A 15,433-nucleotide genomic window follows, 5' to 3' on the forward strand; every position below is an offset into this window, starting at 1 on the left:
CACACACACACACACACACACACACACACACACACACACACACACACACACACACACACACACACCAACACTGATTCACGGTGATAAAGCGGCCGGGCGAGAGGGAGGGAACAGCGAATATTTATGTGATCTACCACTGCTGTGTGCGTGCGTGTGTATAAGAGTGTGTGAGCGCAATAAGAATTAGTGGCGATCAATAATTCTTTGACACCAGCATTCGACCTCACTGATGACTCTATATATCTCTCTCCCTTTCTCTCTCTCTCTCTCTCACACACACACACACACACGCACACGCACTTCCTGTGGGAATCGCTACAAACTATCACTAATTATTCCCTCATCTGCACACATGTGCTGTGAGGACACGCGCTGAAACACTGTGTGTGTGTGTGATGGGAAGAGAGTGAATTAGCAGCCATAATCTTCCTCAATTACACGCTAATTGGACCTGTGGAGGCTAACGGCAAGTGACAGCGGCGTGTGTGTGTGTGTGTGTGTTACAAAGTATGTGAATGTTTGTGAGGGCAAATCTCTCTCTCCCTCTCTGTGTGTGTGTCAGCAGGTGGTTTCACACTCTTGCCTCATTCTTTCCGCTCTCTTTGATGTCGACCTGACAAACTCTCAGCCTGGCACCAAGTTTACTCTGTGAGATGAACAGCAAAGCACCCTGGGTAGTTTTCTCCACCTTTCTCTGCAGCAGGATAACCTGTCAGAGCCCAGAGCAAACTGGCCACTAACTTCAAAGTGATTTCAAAACCAATCAAAGCTGATTTCATTGCACTCGATGCAACGTATGCAAGGATATCATACCCCGCATATGTAGGCGTCGTCACTTTTAAGAAGTCCAGTTTTGAAGCCTTAATTTCAACTTCATGTCCATCGTCATGTTGGCGGTTGTGGAGCTAGAAGCGACCATATTTGGATGAGATGATGTAATTGAGTTATCAGTTAACTGTGCTAATTAGTGAGTGTCACTGACCAAAACTGAAGCACAGACTTCTTCGATGGTCAACTCTTAGCAGGTAGGGTGACCACATGTCCCTCATTACGCAGAATTTATGGTTCGAGTCTAAGGATGGCCCTTCTACCTGCAGTGGCGCCAGTGTACAAATAAGTGGTACAACTGGTCTGTGGGCCATTCTTGCTTGTTTTGTTGTTGGTCCGTTAGCCAGCCAAAGAGAAGAGTGAAGTTATAAAATACAAAGAGAGATCATGGCAGCGGTGGAAACTTTTCATAGTTTTTTACACTCGGTTTCACTTCAAACATTTTTCTATTCACGGAGTGAGCAGAGAAGGGTTTTCAACCGCAGACGTGCTCCCATCCTGGCCTCCAGAATCCTAACTACAGATTGCTACCATATGACATTTGCATCTGCCAAATGCTAATTGGTTGACAAGTAGGTCAGAATAGGACAGGAGCAACAGGAGTTCACCAGGAATGGGAGAACTGTGAAAAAAACCCATCGAAGATTAAAAAAGAAAAAACAAACAAAAAAACCCCCCCAGCAATGTAACAATTATGCAGATTGAAAAATTATGCTTCAAGTGAGACTGCACAACATCTTAAACATCTTACAAAAACCTCCCACATTTTGACTGGTTCTGCACTTTTCTACGCCTTCTTTTACCCAGAGCATATGAAGGGAAAGCATTTTATTATAGTCACATGAAACTTAGCCAGTTTAATACTGAGCTCATATTTTGTTGAATATGATGGAAACCACCATAAAGGAAATGAAGTGGTAGTATATTCTGAGAAGTAACATTTTTGTCTTTCAGGTTTTTTTCTTAAACATATTTTTCAGTTTCACACTGAAGAAGAGTACATGTGTCATAGTTGGTTAAAAATAGCGAAATTGTCACATATGGCTCTGTCAATCTACAATGTATCGCTACTGAAAACCACAGACCACTGACCATACAGAATTGCAGCTGTACAGGGGTGTATAAAGACTATTTCATGGACCATAAAAGAAACTTATTATCTTACTATCTTATTAAAAGATCGAAAGCAACAGGAAAAGTTGCATTGAAATATATTAGTCTATTACGACTATATTAATCATCAGATAATTGCAATAATATCCTCCAAAAGGCTCAAAGAGATCAAACAGTCCAAATGTAGCGGAGCTGAACCTGTGTCGCCAACCATCTCTCAAAGAGGCCACACCCCCAAAAATGCTGGGGACTGTTTCATTAATGGGGTCACCTTTTAATTTATATTAAAGAACTTGTTTTTACATGTTTTCCCTTTACAGATGAATACTTTACTTTGTGACTGGTGGCTCTTCTTTCAACAAACCCTTTTTTTTAAGATTATCTCAGTATTAAACTAAACCAGTGATAGTTTGTGTATCCACACAGTCAAAGAGATCTGCTGTTTTTCAAAGTTAATTTATATCCCAAACCCCAAATTATAATGAAATTAAACTTTATCACAAGGTGACAAGACAGGAAATCTATATTGACTCTATGAAGTTCTGCTGGCAGCTTTTCAGAGGAAGGCAGAGTATAGTCGCAGCAGACCGACTTTGATCTACAGCCTGCATCACTGCGGATGTGTTTACCCACACAAACGGTTCAAGAAACACAGCAGAAACTGCGAGCCAGCGTTGATGCTGATGTGATCCAATATTTACAATTTAACTGAAAAAAAGTGAAAGGTAAAAGACTAAGATTCAGGAAAGAAATAGTAGAAACAGACATTTAGGTGTGTATTTATTTTGTCATTTCGATTTTACTGTCAGTTTTCCTATGTCTCACGCCACATTTTGTCTCTTATTCTTAGCGGCCTCCCTCTGTCCCAGCCAGTGAGGCATTTCGTTGGTTCTTCTAGCCTTCCCTCCACCAACAGAACCAAAATCTGGAGGCCTAGCAGGAAGTCACCATCACACGGACTGCAAAATCAGCAAAAGGACTACAACCTCTGGAACTGAAATTGATTCTCTGCGACAGGATTACAATTTCATACTGTATGGATGACAGTTTGAGACTATTCCCACCTCAGCTGGAACAGGGAGTAGCTAGACAGAAGGAGAGGAAGAGGGGGCAGTTTGGTCACAGGCAACCGGACTTGGCCAATTGATGTGGTGATGCCATAATTGCATGTTTTTCCCAAGATTGTGTAAAGGTAAATTTATAAATCAATTCTTAAAAAGGCGCACACAGAATGTCCAGACCGTAGCAAGCTAACTGGCTAGAACAGATACTAGTCTGTATTTGTACTGGCTAAACAAACTTGTTCCAGACCTCTAAATTGTCTATCACTTCTCCTGTTTGCTTTTCTTAACAAACAGTTCAGGCCTTGACTATTGAAAGGATAGGCCGCTAAGTAGCCACATAAAAATAATCTATAAATTCTGTAACTCTAATCTATTACATAAAAAATTCGAAAAGCTCAGGTTGTTCCATTGCAAGCTTGACTGGATGAATATCGAAACATTAACGGTTCTCTTATGGCTTACTCATAGAGTTGCAATCAATTCAAAGACTAGTGCTGGAACAAAGCTGCCACTATGTCTATGTCTGTAGCTAGGCTGTTCTTAAAATTACATGAAATTGTATCAAAACGACATCTTTGAGGGTATATGAAATCTGACATCTACTGGTGAAAATGCAAGAGTATTGCCCTGTATCTCTACTTTTAGCAGTTATTTGTGTCAAGATCTAATCCACTTTTTATGGACTGATTTTTAGACTTTCTTTCATTGGGTCTCAGCCTTATAGGTAGGGTAAGGATCTCGGATGCTGCTCTTTTGCATCAAAAGCAGCCAGCTGTGGTGGTTTGAGCATCTAATTAGAGATTCCCTCTGAGTACTGTCCTTTGGAAGGTTCCAGTACAATCCAAGCTCGAAGGAGCCATGCAGATTGTAGATCCCATTTCAGCCAAGAGAAAACTGGGAACTCCCACGGGTAACTGAAAAATGTTGCAGACATTGGGAGAATAATACCCTGCATAGTTTGCTATCAATGCAACCTGACCCCGAAAAACAGAAAATAGAGGCATGGCATCAAAGATCAATAAGCCAACAGCAGAGAGAGTGTTCTGTACCTGCTTTCAACAGTAAATGTTAGATTTGGGAAATTGGGCTTCTTTGTAAGCTTGACCAGATGTTTTGGCCAGATGTTCCGGTCACGTGATTGCTCTGGCAAAAGCGGGTGGTGTTATCAATAAGGTAGATTATCCATTTCAGATCCCAGTATGGACCTCAACATGAAGTTTACCTTAGCCTGGTGTACCTCATGTAGCCTTGATTTAAAAATGTCTGAAAATAAAAGAAGAAAAAGGAAGGAAAAAGGCAATCAAAGCAGTGTTTTTGTAAGTTCCAGAACAGTCTTGACAATCTCATTCACATAAACATGTATTAATTACATAGAAATCATTTTAAGTGCCAACATTGTGACCGTTTTATCCATTTCCTCTCATGTGTTATGTAGCTTTTCTGTAAAGGTCCATCAAGTCACAAAGCCCAAAGTCCACACCAAAGGAAGGTAGTCTCTCCCAGAAGAAGAAAAGCCCAGTTTGTAGCATAGGATTTCCTGTTGTTACTTATAAACATCATTCTGAAATAACAATATATGCCAGTTTGGTCCTGTTAAACTAATGACAATGGATTACTCTCACTGTAATCCCCTTGACACTAGGAAAATCATGTAGCTAACATTACCTCACCTCTGACTGGCCACCCACAGGAAAGAGCTTTCTGGAAATAATCTTCAGTAAATATAAGAAATTATACAAACTTTAGTACCAAATGTAAACCAGTAAACAGATTTCATGAAATTCATCAATCTTGCTGACAAACATATTTTGCTAAGAGAAAAGTATTATGTTAATAGTAACATTATTGCAAGGACGCTTTGTGTACTGTGCAATGTAGCAACTTTTTTTTTCTTTTTCCATAACACTTATATTACCAGGAAGTAAAACAATTGAGATGAAACATCTCTTTCTGGCTTCCTGGATTTTGTGAGAGTGTCCTTATCCTAAACAGGGAGCATAAGTCTAGCCTGGTTTTCAGTTATGGCAATTATGACAAAACCATAGTTCTCAGAGAAAAGCTGTTCAAACATGGGGAGAACATGCAACAGGGCTTACCACTGAAGCATCGTGCTGACGTGCTTTTATAGAAGACTGTTCTTGTTCTGGGTCAAGGTCCAAACTCCTTAATCTGGATTTCTTTTATGAATAACATATCTTTAACGTATGTAAGCGGTGTTCACATAAACATCCAAGACATTACCAGTGAAAAGCTGATTGTCTGAAAGCTCGAAGTAAATAGAAAAAATAACTATACCTGATTAAATTGGCTACTCTTCCTTTCAGGGTGTTCAAATTCATGTGCAGCCCAACATGGCTTAGGTTGCATAGTGGAAGTCATCCTCTAACCCCTCAGGACCCTGCCTCGGGATGTTGGAGCAGAACTCTGCATTGGCAGCCTGACACCTGAGAGTGAACTCAGGGTGCACAACACACAGTTTGCCATAATATCAACTAGCATGGTAGTAGAACTCCTGATCTGACCTTTGAGCTTCAATTCTTCCACATTCTGCTCTCTCACAGTTGCACTTTTTGATTTTAGTACATAAAGTATAATTTTGGTCAGCTGTAGTCTTGCTGTCTTGAGATGTCCGATAATGTGAACAGAAGCCGTATATATGGTATATAGTTTGTGATCATGGCACAGATTATGTATGTTTGTGTACAGCCTTCACAATCTGTGATAAAACTGTCACCTGCTTCCTCTTCTTCCTCCTCCTAGCAAACCACAAACCCCATTGTAGCCAAACCAGGAAGATTCAGGACTTAACCACAGAAACAATTACAGTCTGACCAAAACCGGATGACACGTTAACCTCAAAGGGAAAAAAAATCACCACAGAGAGGATACAAACTGACCTCAGCAGGACGTGATTCAGGACTGTTATTAAGGACTACAACTTCACCACAGTAGGACTACCACATCACTGTTATCTGTCTCTTCTGTCTACCTCCTCCTCAAGAACATTAAAGGCACCTTGATTGATTCTTATTGGGCTCTGTTCATGTTGGTACGGCATGATCTGCTTCTTAACTCTCTAGATGGTCCGGAGCTGATCTGCCTCTTGTGGAATCTGGTGTTTAGATTTTGTATTTGCAAGTGTACTCTGCTGTCTAAATGAGTCGTGAAATGTCTGAATTTATTTTATTTGTCTAGATTTAATGGAAAGTTCTCAGGGTGCAGTCACACTTCTGGTTTATATGAACTACAGTAGACTGAACACAAAACTCACTTTGTTGCATTTTTTTTTTACATTTGATTAAAAGGTGGCAGTTGAAGGTTTGAAATTCCTGTCTTCACTAAAAGCTTAAAATGGCAAGATGCATTTTTAGAGAAGTATGGATCAGAAAATCTGCTCTCAAGTTACACCTCCAGTCCTGAATATTCAGATCTCTAAAGTTCATATCTATGAGACCCCTGCCAGGACCTCCAAGAGAGTTCAGAACCAGTTTCTCTGTACTTGTATCTGGGCATATTGTACCACACATGGTGACCAGTAGGATCCAGAACAGAAGAACTCACCTGCAGTTTATTTGTGGCACAGAGACTCACCCTTGGATCATCTGGAGAGCTCTGAGGTTCTGAGTATAACTCTGGGACTAAAAGGAACTGAACTGAACTAAAAGATCAAATCAGAACATTCCACACACACAGAAAAAAATAATGTTATTTCCAACACGTCTGTAGGCCATTGATGAGGCCCTATGAGACTTTGTGCACAAAAACCTTTATTACTGTTAACAATAATTTGTCTTATAAAATGATTGGACGGCAGAATCCACAGCCTTCTTAAAGTCTTATTTTGAAATATTATCTTCACGAATGTTGAGCAATCTGCCATCAGCAGACCTTTGATATGCTATATGGATGAAAGTACTGGGCCAACCACACATTAGGAGCTGCTTGACCATGGAAACCCATGCCATGAAGCTTCTGGTGACGTATTTTGCTGATGCTAGAGGCCTACTCTTTGTAATGTTTAAAATGTTTGTAGAGGGACGCTGCATGGCTAAGTGCTTGATTTTATACACCTGTGGCAATGGAACTGAAAAAAAACCTGAATTTACTGATTAGGAAGTGTGGCCCAGCACTTTTGTCCATATGGTGTATCTGGAAACAGTCAAGAATGTTAGCCATTTCACATGTTTTCTGGGTTGGATCACATAACATTTAGAAGATTTTCATTATAACACACTCTTGTTACTTTATCACTTATCCACTCAGTAGATAAGTGATTTGTAACTAAGAAAGGAGAACATTAACTCCTGAAATACATAAATGTGATTCCAGCCAGACATTATAAAAAGGTGGATGTAGATACTGTAATGCCATCCACTGGTTTTTGAAATCCTGGGAAAATTATTTCTAAATCCCCAGTCACGCTTGTCTACAAATGGTTCAGTGACCTGATGGCAACCTTATGGTTAGCAAAAACTTCCTTGTGATTGCTTTGGTCACTGGCAGATTGCAGTGGTCATAATTTGGATGAATGTGACAGACTTGTCTACAAACAGTAGTCAGTTACCGTCCAAGCTACAGTTAAACTGAAAAGAAGAATGCAAACTGGAACTGGATACTATTTGCCTTCATGAAACCGAACTTTTACTATAGAGGCAAACATTCTCCCTTTCTGGTTTGCTTCAATCTTTTTCAAGTTTTACTACCCTAGCAGCCTAGCAGTTAGCAAGTATTTGCAAACAAACATGAAAAACTTTAGTCAACTGTGGAATTTGGTAGCAACCAAATTTAACATCAGGAGGTTTTTGGTAGTGGACCTTTTTTTTTGCAACAGATTACACCCAGTTTGCAGCAGAAACATTGAGGAACCACTACCAACTAGTTGGGAAAAACAAATTTCCTTAGCTACCAATACAGCAAAATTGGTTGTATCACATCCAACACTGCAGACAACTCTCGAGCAAAGTGTGCATAACATCACATAAGAAACGTCAACGGGACCGTAAGTCTTTCTGCAACCCTAGCTACCACCATCTAGTGGCTTTCAGATAAATTGCAGTGTTTAGGTACTTGGGCATTGACTTCATTTTTCCAACCTGAAAATACATCCGTGTTTTATACTATGGTCCTGTGTAGCTGATCAGTACTTCGACAAAGTGGTCTTTAGGTGAAACACAAATACTGAACTATATTTTCTAACACTATATTTGTTGAATTTTGACCAGAAAGAAGAAATAACACAAGACAAAAAATAGTAACCACAACCTGATCCTTTTGTTCCACAGACAGCAAGCCCAAAAATTCAGATTTAATAAAGAAAATCTTTATTAATTTTTAATTATTTCAAAGAGCACATATTTGTGTTAATTTGTTGCAAATAATCTGACATCATCAGCATATAGCCATGTAGCTTTATGCTCAATGCATCCTCCTATTATTCCATAAAGATATGAGTGTGATGCCATCATGATTGCTTGCTCTGACATGTTGACAAATCTGTACCTGACAAATATGGCGACAGCTTCTTGTAATAGAAACTGGCAGTAAAATATTTTAAATGTTTTATTTGGACGTTCACGTCCATAACAGACTGCACCACTAGTAGGTCAGAATTTCAACTTCAAAGAAAATGTCTTGATAATTACTGGATGATTTGGTGTTAAATTTGTACAAAGATTCAGGTTTCCCGCTGAATGATTCCTATTAGTTTGTTTGTGGCTGGTTTCAGTTACTACCATCAGTGTGTTGAAGTTTCTGCACCTGCCGACGTGATGGAAATACAGATTACTTTTATTTTGACGTAAGCCTAATTTATTTTTGGAGGAAAATGTTCCATTGCCTCATTGTCGGAATCAAACATCCCCTTTTTCTCAGGTTGGCTGAGGTGTCGAAGGTGTTGAGGGGGGGTTTGAGAGAGGAAGGGGGCGTTTGTTTTGTATGTGTGTCCTCCTCCTCATGTATTCTGTCTCTGTGACCTCCTCATGTGCTGAATTATAATAAAGCATTTCAAAGATTAGCTGCGAGTGTGTGACAGACACGCAGTGGATGTCAGGTGATTGCATCATACAGTATTGTTTGTAATGATGTGTGTGAGAGGGAGAGTGAGAGAGCTGGAGGGGAGGGGGGAGAGTGAGAGCAGGCAGGCATGAAAATGAACAATATGTTTTCTTGTGTTTGTGTGAAATTCTCTGCCACAAGATGGAAGCTGAGTGTGTGTCTAAGAGTGTCTATGTGTGCGCGTGGGCTTCTCATCTCAGTAATGGTGTTGCTATCAGAAAAAGAGAGAAAGACTGAAAGGCTGGTTGTCCCTGACGACAGTGTTCCGTGTTGCCTAGCAACAGCGCTAACAATGGCCCACCACCAGTGTTCTAGAATGTGGGCGTGGCCTGACAGATAGAGAGGGGTTGAGTGATAGAGGAGGGCACTTTTCTCTCAGCAGAGTTTTCACCCCATTAATCTCGTGATAAACAGCTGTGACATGAATGATTGATGTTTATTACAGTCTGTTGCAAATCTGCGAATAAAGCAGCTTTCCTTAAATCTGTCAGAAATCTAAACAAACAAACAAACAGCATGCAAAAGGAACGGCATAACACAAAAAGAGATGACAAATCTAAAGGCACATCTACAGCTTTAAGAACCACTTCGTGCTTATGCAAAAAACAAAAAACGAAGTCTTTAAAACTCTGACGTGAATAAAATTCTGCACAGGGTTGAGGTGCAAAAGACATGGTATGCTGAAAATGACCAAATCCAAACAAAAATCATAATAATAACTGCACTATTGTACAAAAAGTCTTGATCCACTCTTCGCTTCTTTATTTGCTGATAGGAAATTAGGAATTACAGCAGGTTAAAAAAGTATTGAAGAAAATATATTTCTAAAGTTGCTATTGACATGAAATTCTCACCAAAGTCAGCTACAACCCATCCCATCTGCACACAGAAAGAAGTAGAACATAGATGCCCATAAATTATGTGTAATAATGAGGTAATAATGACGCTCACCACACAAGACTCCAAAGAAATCTCCCTGTTGGAGCTCAGTCTGGGGGGAGTTATTTGTATCTCCTTATCTTTCCTCATGTGGTACATTTTTATGTCTGTGAAGGTTCTCAGTCATCCAGGTCATCGTAGTCAAAGGAGCTTGCAAAGAAAAGCGTCTGGACTTCTTTAAGTTGCTTGAAGACGTTTCACCTCTCATCCGAGAAGCTTCTTCAGTTCTAAGGTCAAATGGTGGGAGTCCCAGATATAAACCTAGTGGGAGTTTCCCCCCACAGAGGGACAAAAGGACCCCCTGATGATCCTCTAATCAGCCTGAGCCAAGGTGTGAAACTGGGTGTGGGTCCCAATCAGCCAGAGTTTCGGGTGTTCATTGTGAAACCTGGCCCCACCTTATCATGCGAATTCCTGAGGTCAGATGGCCCAGGATGTGAGTGGGCGTTAAGGCGTCTGGGAAGGGATCTCAAAACTGGATTATAGATGGCAGAGAGTTGGTGTCGTAAACCCCCGCCTCTGTTCAAAGATGGTCGCTCACAGTGGACATAGATGGCTTCTTTCACTCCTCTTTCAAACCATCTGTCCTCTCTGTCCAAAATGTGAACATTGGCATCCTCGAAAGAGTGTCCTTTATCCTTAAGATGCAGATGGACTGCTGAGTCTTGTCCTGTGGAGGTGGCTCTTCTGTGTTGTGCCATGCGCTTGTGAAGTGGCTGTTTGGTCTCTCCGATGTAGAGGTCTGGGCATTCCTCGCTGCACTGTACAGCATACACCACGTTGTTAAGTTTGTGTTTTGGCGTTTTGTCTTTCGGGTGAACCAGTTTCTGTCTGAGTGTGTTGCTGGGTCTGAAATACACCGGGATGTCATGCTTGGAGAAAACTCTCCTGAGTTTCTCTGATACACCGGCTACATAGGGGATGACAATGTTGTTGCGTCTGTCCTTCTTATCCTCCCTCGCTGGTGTCTGGTCTTCTTTTCTGTGCCTCTTTGCTGACTTTAAAAACGCCCATTTAGGATAGCCGCACGTTTTGAGTGCTTCCTTTACATGTGTATGTTCCTTCTTTTTTCCTTCAGGTTGAGAGGGAACATGTTCTGCCCGGTGGTGTAGGGTCCTAATTACTCCAAGTTTGTGTTCCAGAGGGTGATGGGAGTCAAAAAGGAGGTACTGGTCCGTGTGTGTGGGCTTCCGGTAAATTTCGATGTTGAGTTTGCCGTTCTCTTCAATGTGCACAGCGCAGTCCAGGAAAGGCAGACAGTTGTCCTTTGTGTCTTCCCTGGTGAACTTGATGTTTTTATCCACAGCGTTAATGTGCGCAGTGAAGGATTCCACTTCTTGTGTCTTGATTTTGACCCAGGTGTCATCCACATATCTGTACCAGTGGCTGGGTACTCTTCCTTTGAAAGAGCCAAGGGCCTTTCTTTCCACTTCCTCCATGTAAAGGTTGGCTACAATAGGTGACACGGGGGAGCCCATGGCACAGCCATGTTTTTGTCTGTAAAAGCCTTCGTTGTACTTGAAATATGTAGTGGTGAGGCAGAGGTCTAACAGTGTGCAGATCTGATCGGGTGTGAAGTTGGTCCTTTCCTCCAAGGAGCTGTCTTCTTGTAATCGTTTTCTGACCGTCTCCACGGCCTCCGTGGTGGGTATGCAAGTGAAGAGAGAGACTACATCAAAGGACACCATGGTTTCATCTGGATCCAGGGTAAGTTTCTGGACCTTGTCGGTGAAGTCGGTGGAGTTCTTGATGTGGTGTGGGGTGTTCCCCACGAGAGGCGCAAGGATGGTAGCAAGGTGTTTTGCAATGTTATACGTGGCCGAGTTTATGCTACTGACTATGGGTCTGAGTGGGACAGCTTCCTTGTGGATCTTCGGAAGTCCATAGATGCAGGGTATGGCATCTCCTGGGTAAAGGCGGTGATATGTAAGCCGGTCAATAATTTTGTCCTTTTCAAAGTCTTGAAGGCAAGCTATAACTTTCTTTTTGTAGCTGCTTGTGGGGTCTCGCTTTAGGGCTTCGTAGGTATTGTCGTCACTGAGGAGAGTAGTGATCTTTGCATGGTAATCTGTAGTGTTTAGGACCACGGTGCATCTTCCCTTATCAGCTGGTAAAACAGTGATGTTGTGGTCTTTGCTCAGGGAAGCGACGGCCTTCTTTTCCTGTATTGTGAGGTTGGATGGAGGGACTTTGGCACTGGAGAGCGTGGCTGAGACTTTCATCCTGATTTGCTCTGCTTCTGTCTGTGATAATTTATTAATCCGTGGGGGGAAACTCCCACTAGGTTTATATCTGGGACTCTCCACCATTTGACCTTAGAACTGAAGAAGCTTCTCGGATGAGAGGTGAAACGTCTTCAAGCAACTTAAAGAAGTCCAGACGCTTTTCTTTGCAAGCTCCTTTGACATTTTTCCATTGTTATACCTCTCTGACCTGTCTTCCCCATGTGATGTTTTGTGTAATGTATGGTTGTGTCCAAATTCATGGGCTGCATCCTCCTGAGGACCCGGCCTTCGCGGTCTACGTGGGCCGGGTCCTCAGAAGGTCGGGTAGGCCGGAAGTAAACTGCTGGGGAAATTGGACGGTCTAGCCTTCAGATTTGCGTCACCGCTGTCTCGGTGGAGTTTAATAAACTCAGCGTCTGCTCCTTGCTATCTAAAATATAACAGGACACTGGCGTAAATTCTCGACTGTCTCATACTTCTGTTTAATCAGTTTTCTGTTTGACGTTTAGTCAGCTGTGTGAAAACCAAGGAGGAACCCACCCGGGGATTAATAAAGTTTTATTTTATCTAATCTAATCTAATAACTTTAATCTCAGCCAAACCGATTTACTCACGAACAAACAAAACACTGAAAAAAGCCCAACAATAACATTTTTAGGTTGTCTAAGTGACTTATATATTACGTTTAACCCGAGCAGCGAAAGTCCGCGGTGATCTGAAAATGATGTGCCGGGAGTTGTGCCGTTCTCGGCCGCATCAGTAACCCTCGAGCTCCCGGCTAGCTATCGAGCTGGTGGGTAGCAGACGTCTCCGAAAACGTCGAAGCACTTTTGCAAATATGCGATATCTTGATAAACCGAGCAGATATTTGATGTTTACACAGCTACTTTCTCGCCTGAAAATATGTTAAAAGTTTATTTTGTGACCCAGAAAGATTAGTAAGAGTAATTTTAAAACTTAGTAGCGGCCGCCATTGCTGGAAACTGGAGTTTGGCTGGGATATGGTGGGCCACGAAGGACACACCCAACCCATCCTTCAAATTCGGGGAAAAGGAGGACGCATTTGTCGGCCGCATTCGGAGGAGTCTATGGTCGTGTCCAAATTCATGGGCTGCATCCTCCTGAGGACCCGGCCTTTGTGGTCTACGTGGGCCGGGTCCTCAGAAGGTTGGGTAGGCCGGAAGTAAACGGCCGTGAAATTGGACGGTCTAGCCTTCAGATTAGCGTCACCGCTGTCTCGGTGGAGTTTAATATACTCAGCCGTCTGCTCCTTGCTATCTAAAATATAACAGGACACTGGTGTAAATTCTCGACCGTCTCATACTTCTGTTTAATCAGTTTTCTGTTTGACGTTTAGTCAGCTGTGTAAAAACCAAGGAGGAACCCACCCGGGTGATTAATAAAGTTTTATTTTATCTAATCTAATCTAATAACTTTAATCTCAGCCAAACCGATTTACTCACGAACAAACAAAACACTGAAAAAAGCCCACTTTATGTGTGTGTGTTTATAAGTAGTTTTAAACGTTGTGATCCACAAAACAGCATAACAGTAAAAGAAGAACTGACTGCGTTACAGTCAGTGCGGGAGCAGCGGTTTCGCTCATGCGTGGTTCATTTGCAGTTTGGACGCATAGATGTGAACATCTCCTGCAGCTGGGGGAGGACTATCCTCTGCCCATGAGCGCTTTAGCACGGGTGAGGTGCCCACGGCAGCACCGCTGCTTGTCGAGAGTAAGAGCAACACGCTCTTTCACGTCAAAAAGTCATCATAAATAAGTCTCCAATAACACCAGAAAAAGTCGCCAGACTTGTCGCTAGTCGTTTTTTAGAAAAAAAACTCACTAAATATAGCGACAAAGTCGCTAAGTTGGCAACACTGGCTACTGAAGCGTACGACACAGAGCGCCCTCTGCTGGCGCACCCTACATGACAGGAAATTGACATTAATAGTGTCCTTACCAAAATAAAGTGTCTTTGGGCATAAAATAAAGGGGTGTGTGACTATTTTCATGTGTTTATCTTTATCATAGTGCCACCTATGTGCAGACACCAGACAGGTTCATCCCTTTTTACGCTTGTATGATTCACAGGTTAGTGGCTTACCAAACTAAAAACATTCTTTTGAAAGTGGTTGTGTACAAGGACTGGACTGAGAATGAGTGAAAAAGCAGCCAAGGGACAGACCTTTGGAAGACCTTCAGAAAGCCTGGAGAACAACTGCTCAAGATTACTTTAAACAAAAAGAAACATGTAAAGAAACTAGGGGTGGCTCAAGACTTTTGCACAGTATCTTTCAAAACAAGACTTTACAAACTGTGAAATTGTACTTATAAAACAACTTCATATTTATGCTGTGCAAAGACATGAAATTCACTTCTGAAGAGTAGTTTTATGGGTTTTCAACAAGTAGTTTTATTTTGAAATTTAAAAAATGTAAATTCAGCATTATGCTGCTGTCTATACTGTCTGAGGTTCATTTCAAATCTTTCACAGCACGTTTTCCAGTCTGGACATGTATGCTGGAAAAGATGCTGTTTTCCACTTGTGTACTCAGCTTTTTCTTTAGGTGTTTTTGTACAGCTCATCATGTCCTCTTTTCTCCTTTACACTCCTCATGTTCTTCGACTATAGTAAGGAGTTGGCATTGATCCATCACAGTGTGTAACTGTGTGTATTTAACAGCCATTTAGTGGGACCCCAGCGGCTTTAATTAGTGTGGGAGAACCGCTGTCGCTGGCTCGGTCTCTCTCGGGGCTCATTATCCCACTTAGTGTTCTTGCTCTCTTCTAAGGGCCAGTGAAGAGGAGGACACGGAAATTGGGAGGAAGAAGGAGAAAGTGAAAGATGAGGATGTGGTGAGAAAGTGATGACATGATGAGGAAGAGGAAAAGGGGGGGGGGACCACTCTTCTGGCTCCATCTGGTGGTGAGAAACATAAACTGCACTGACTTTTCTGTTACTCTTTTTTTCTTGTAAAAATGTAAATTACAGAAAAACGTTATTTTTTCTAACTTTATTAAATGATTTGATGAGACGGGCGATGAACTGTGGGGGAACTGATCCACTAGTCCTTCACAGTGAAGGGATCTGGAGGTTCTGTCACTGTTGAGTCAACTTATCCCCTTAGACTGCAGGCCGAGGTACTACCTGTATCTGCATGTGGTTATTTTCATGTCAAATAAATTGTTATTTTTAACTGAAAATTTTT

The 15,433-nt window shown here is 41.7% G+C and overlaps 2 protein-coding genes across 6 annotated transcripts in view; one reads left to right on the plus strand and one right to left on the minus strand.

The window, feature by feature from the left end:
• Positions 1-9,018, plus strand: part of LOC102290808 (CXXC-type zinc finger protein 5) — a 14,383-nt gene extending 5,365 nt beyond the window's left edge. For 4 of the 5 annotated variants that reach the window (XM_042215114.1, XM_042215116.1, XM_014330020.2 and 1 more), the window contains one exon: positions 2,792-9,018. In XM_042215114.1, coding sequence (XP_042071048.1) covers positions 2,792-2,839 — 48 coding nt within the window. In that variant the 3' untranslated portion in view covers positions 2,840-9,018. The remainder of the gene's footprint in view (positions 1-2,791) is intronic. The other variant, XR_006053165.1, reaches the window with a different exon arrangement.
• LOC102294453 (E3 ubiquitin-protein ligase Topors) overlaps positions 5,362-15,433 on the minus strand; it is a 41,864-nt gene continuing 31,792 nt past the window's right edge. The window contains exon 4 of the mRNA XM_042215120.1: positions 5,362-5,442. Coding sequence (XP_042071054.1) covers positions 5,362-5,442 — 81 coding nt within the window. The remainder of the gene's footprint in view (positions 5,443-15,433) is intronic.

Source organism: Haplochromis burtoni, unplaced genomic scaffold, assembly GCF_018398535.1.
Source record: "Haplochromis burtoni strain Fernald_Lab_line unplaced genomic scaffold, NCSU_Asbu1 Contig_660, whole genome shotgun sequence".
NCBI lineage: Eukaryota > Metazoa > Chordata > Actinopteri > Cichliformes > Cichlidae > Haplochromis > Haplochromis burtoni.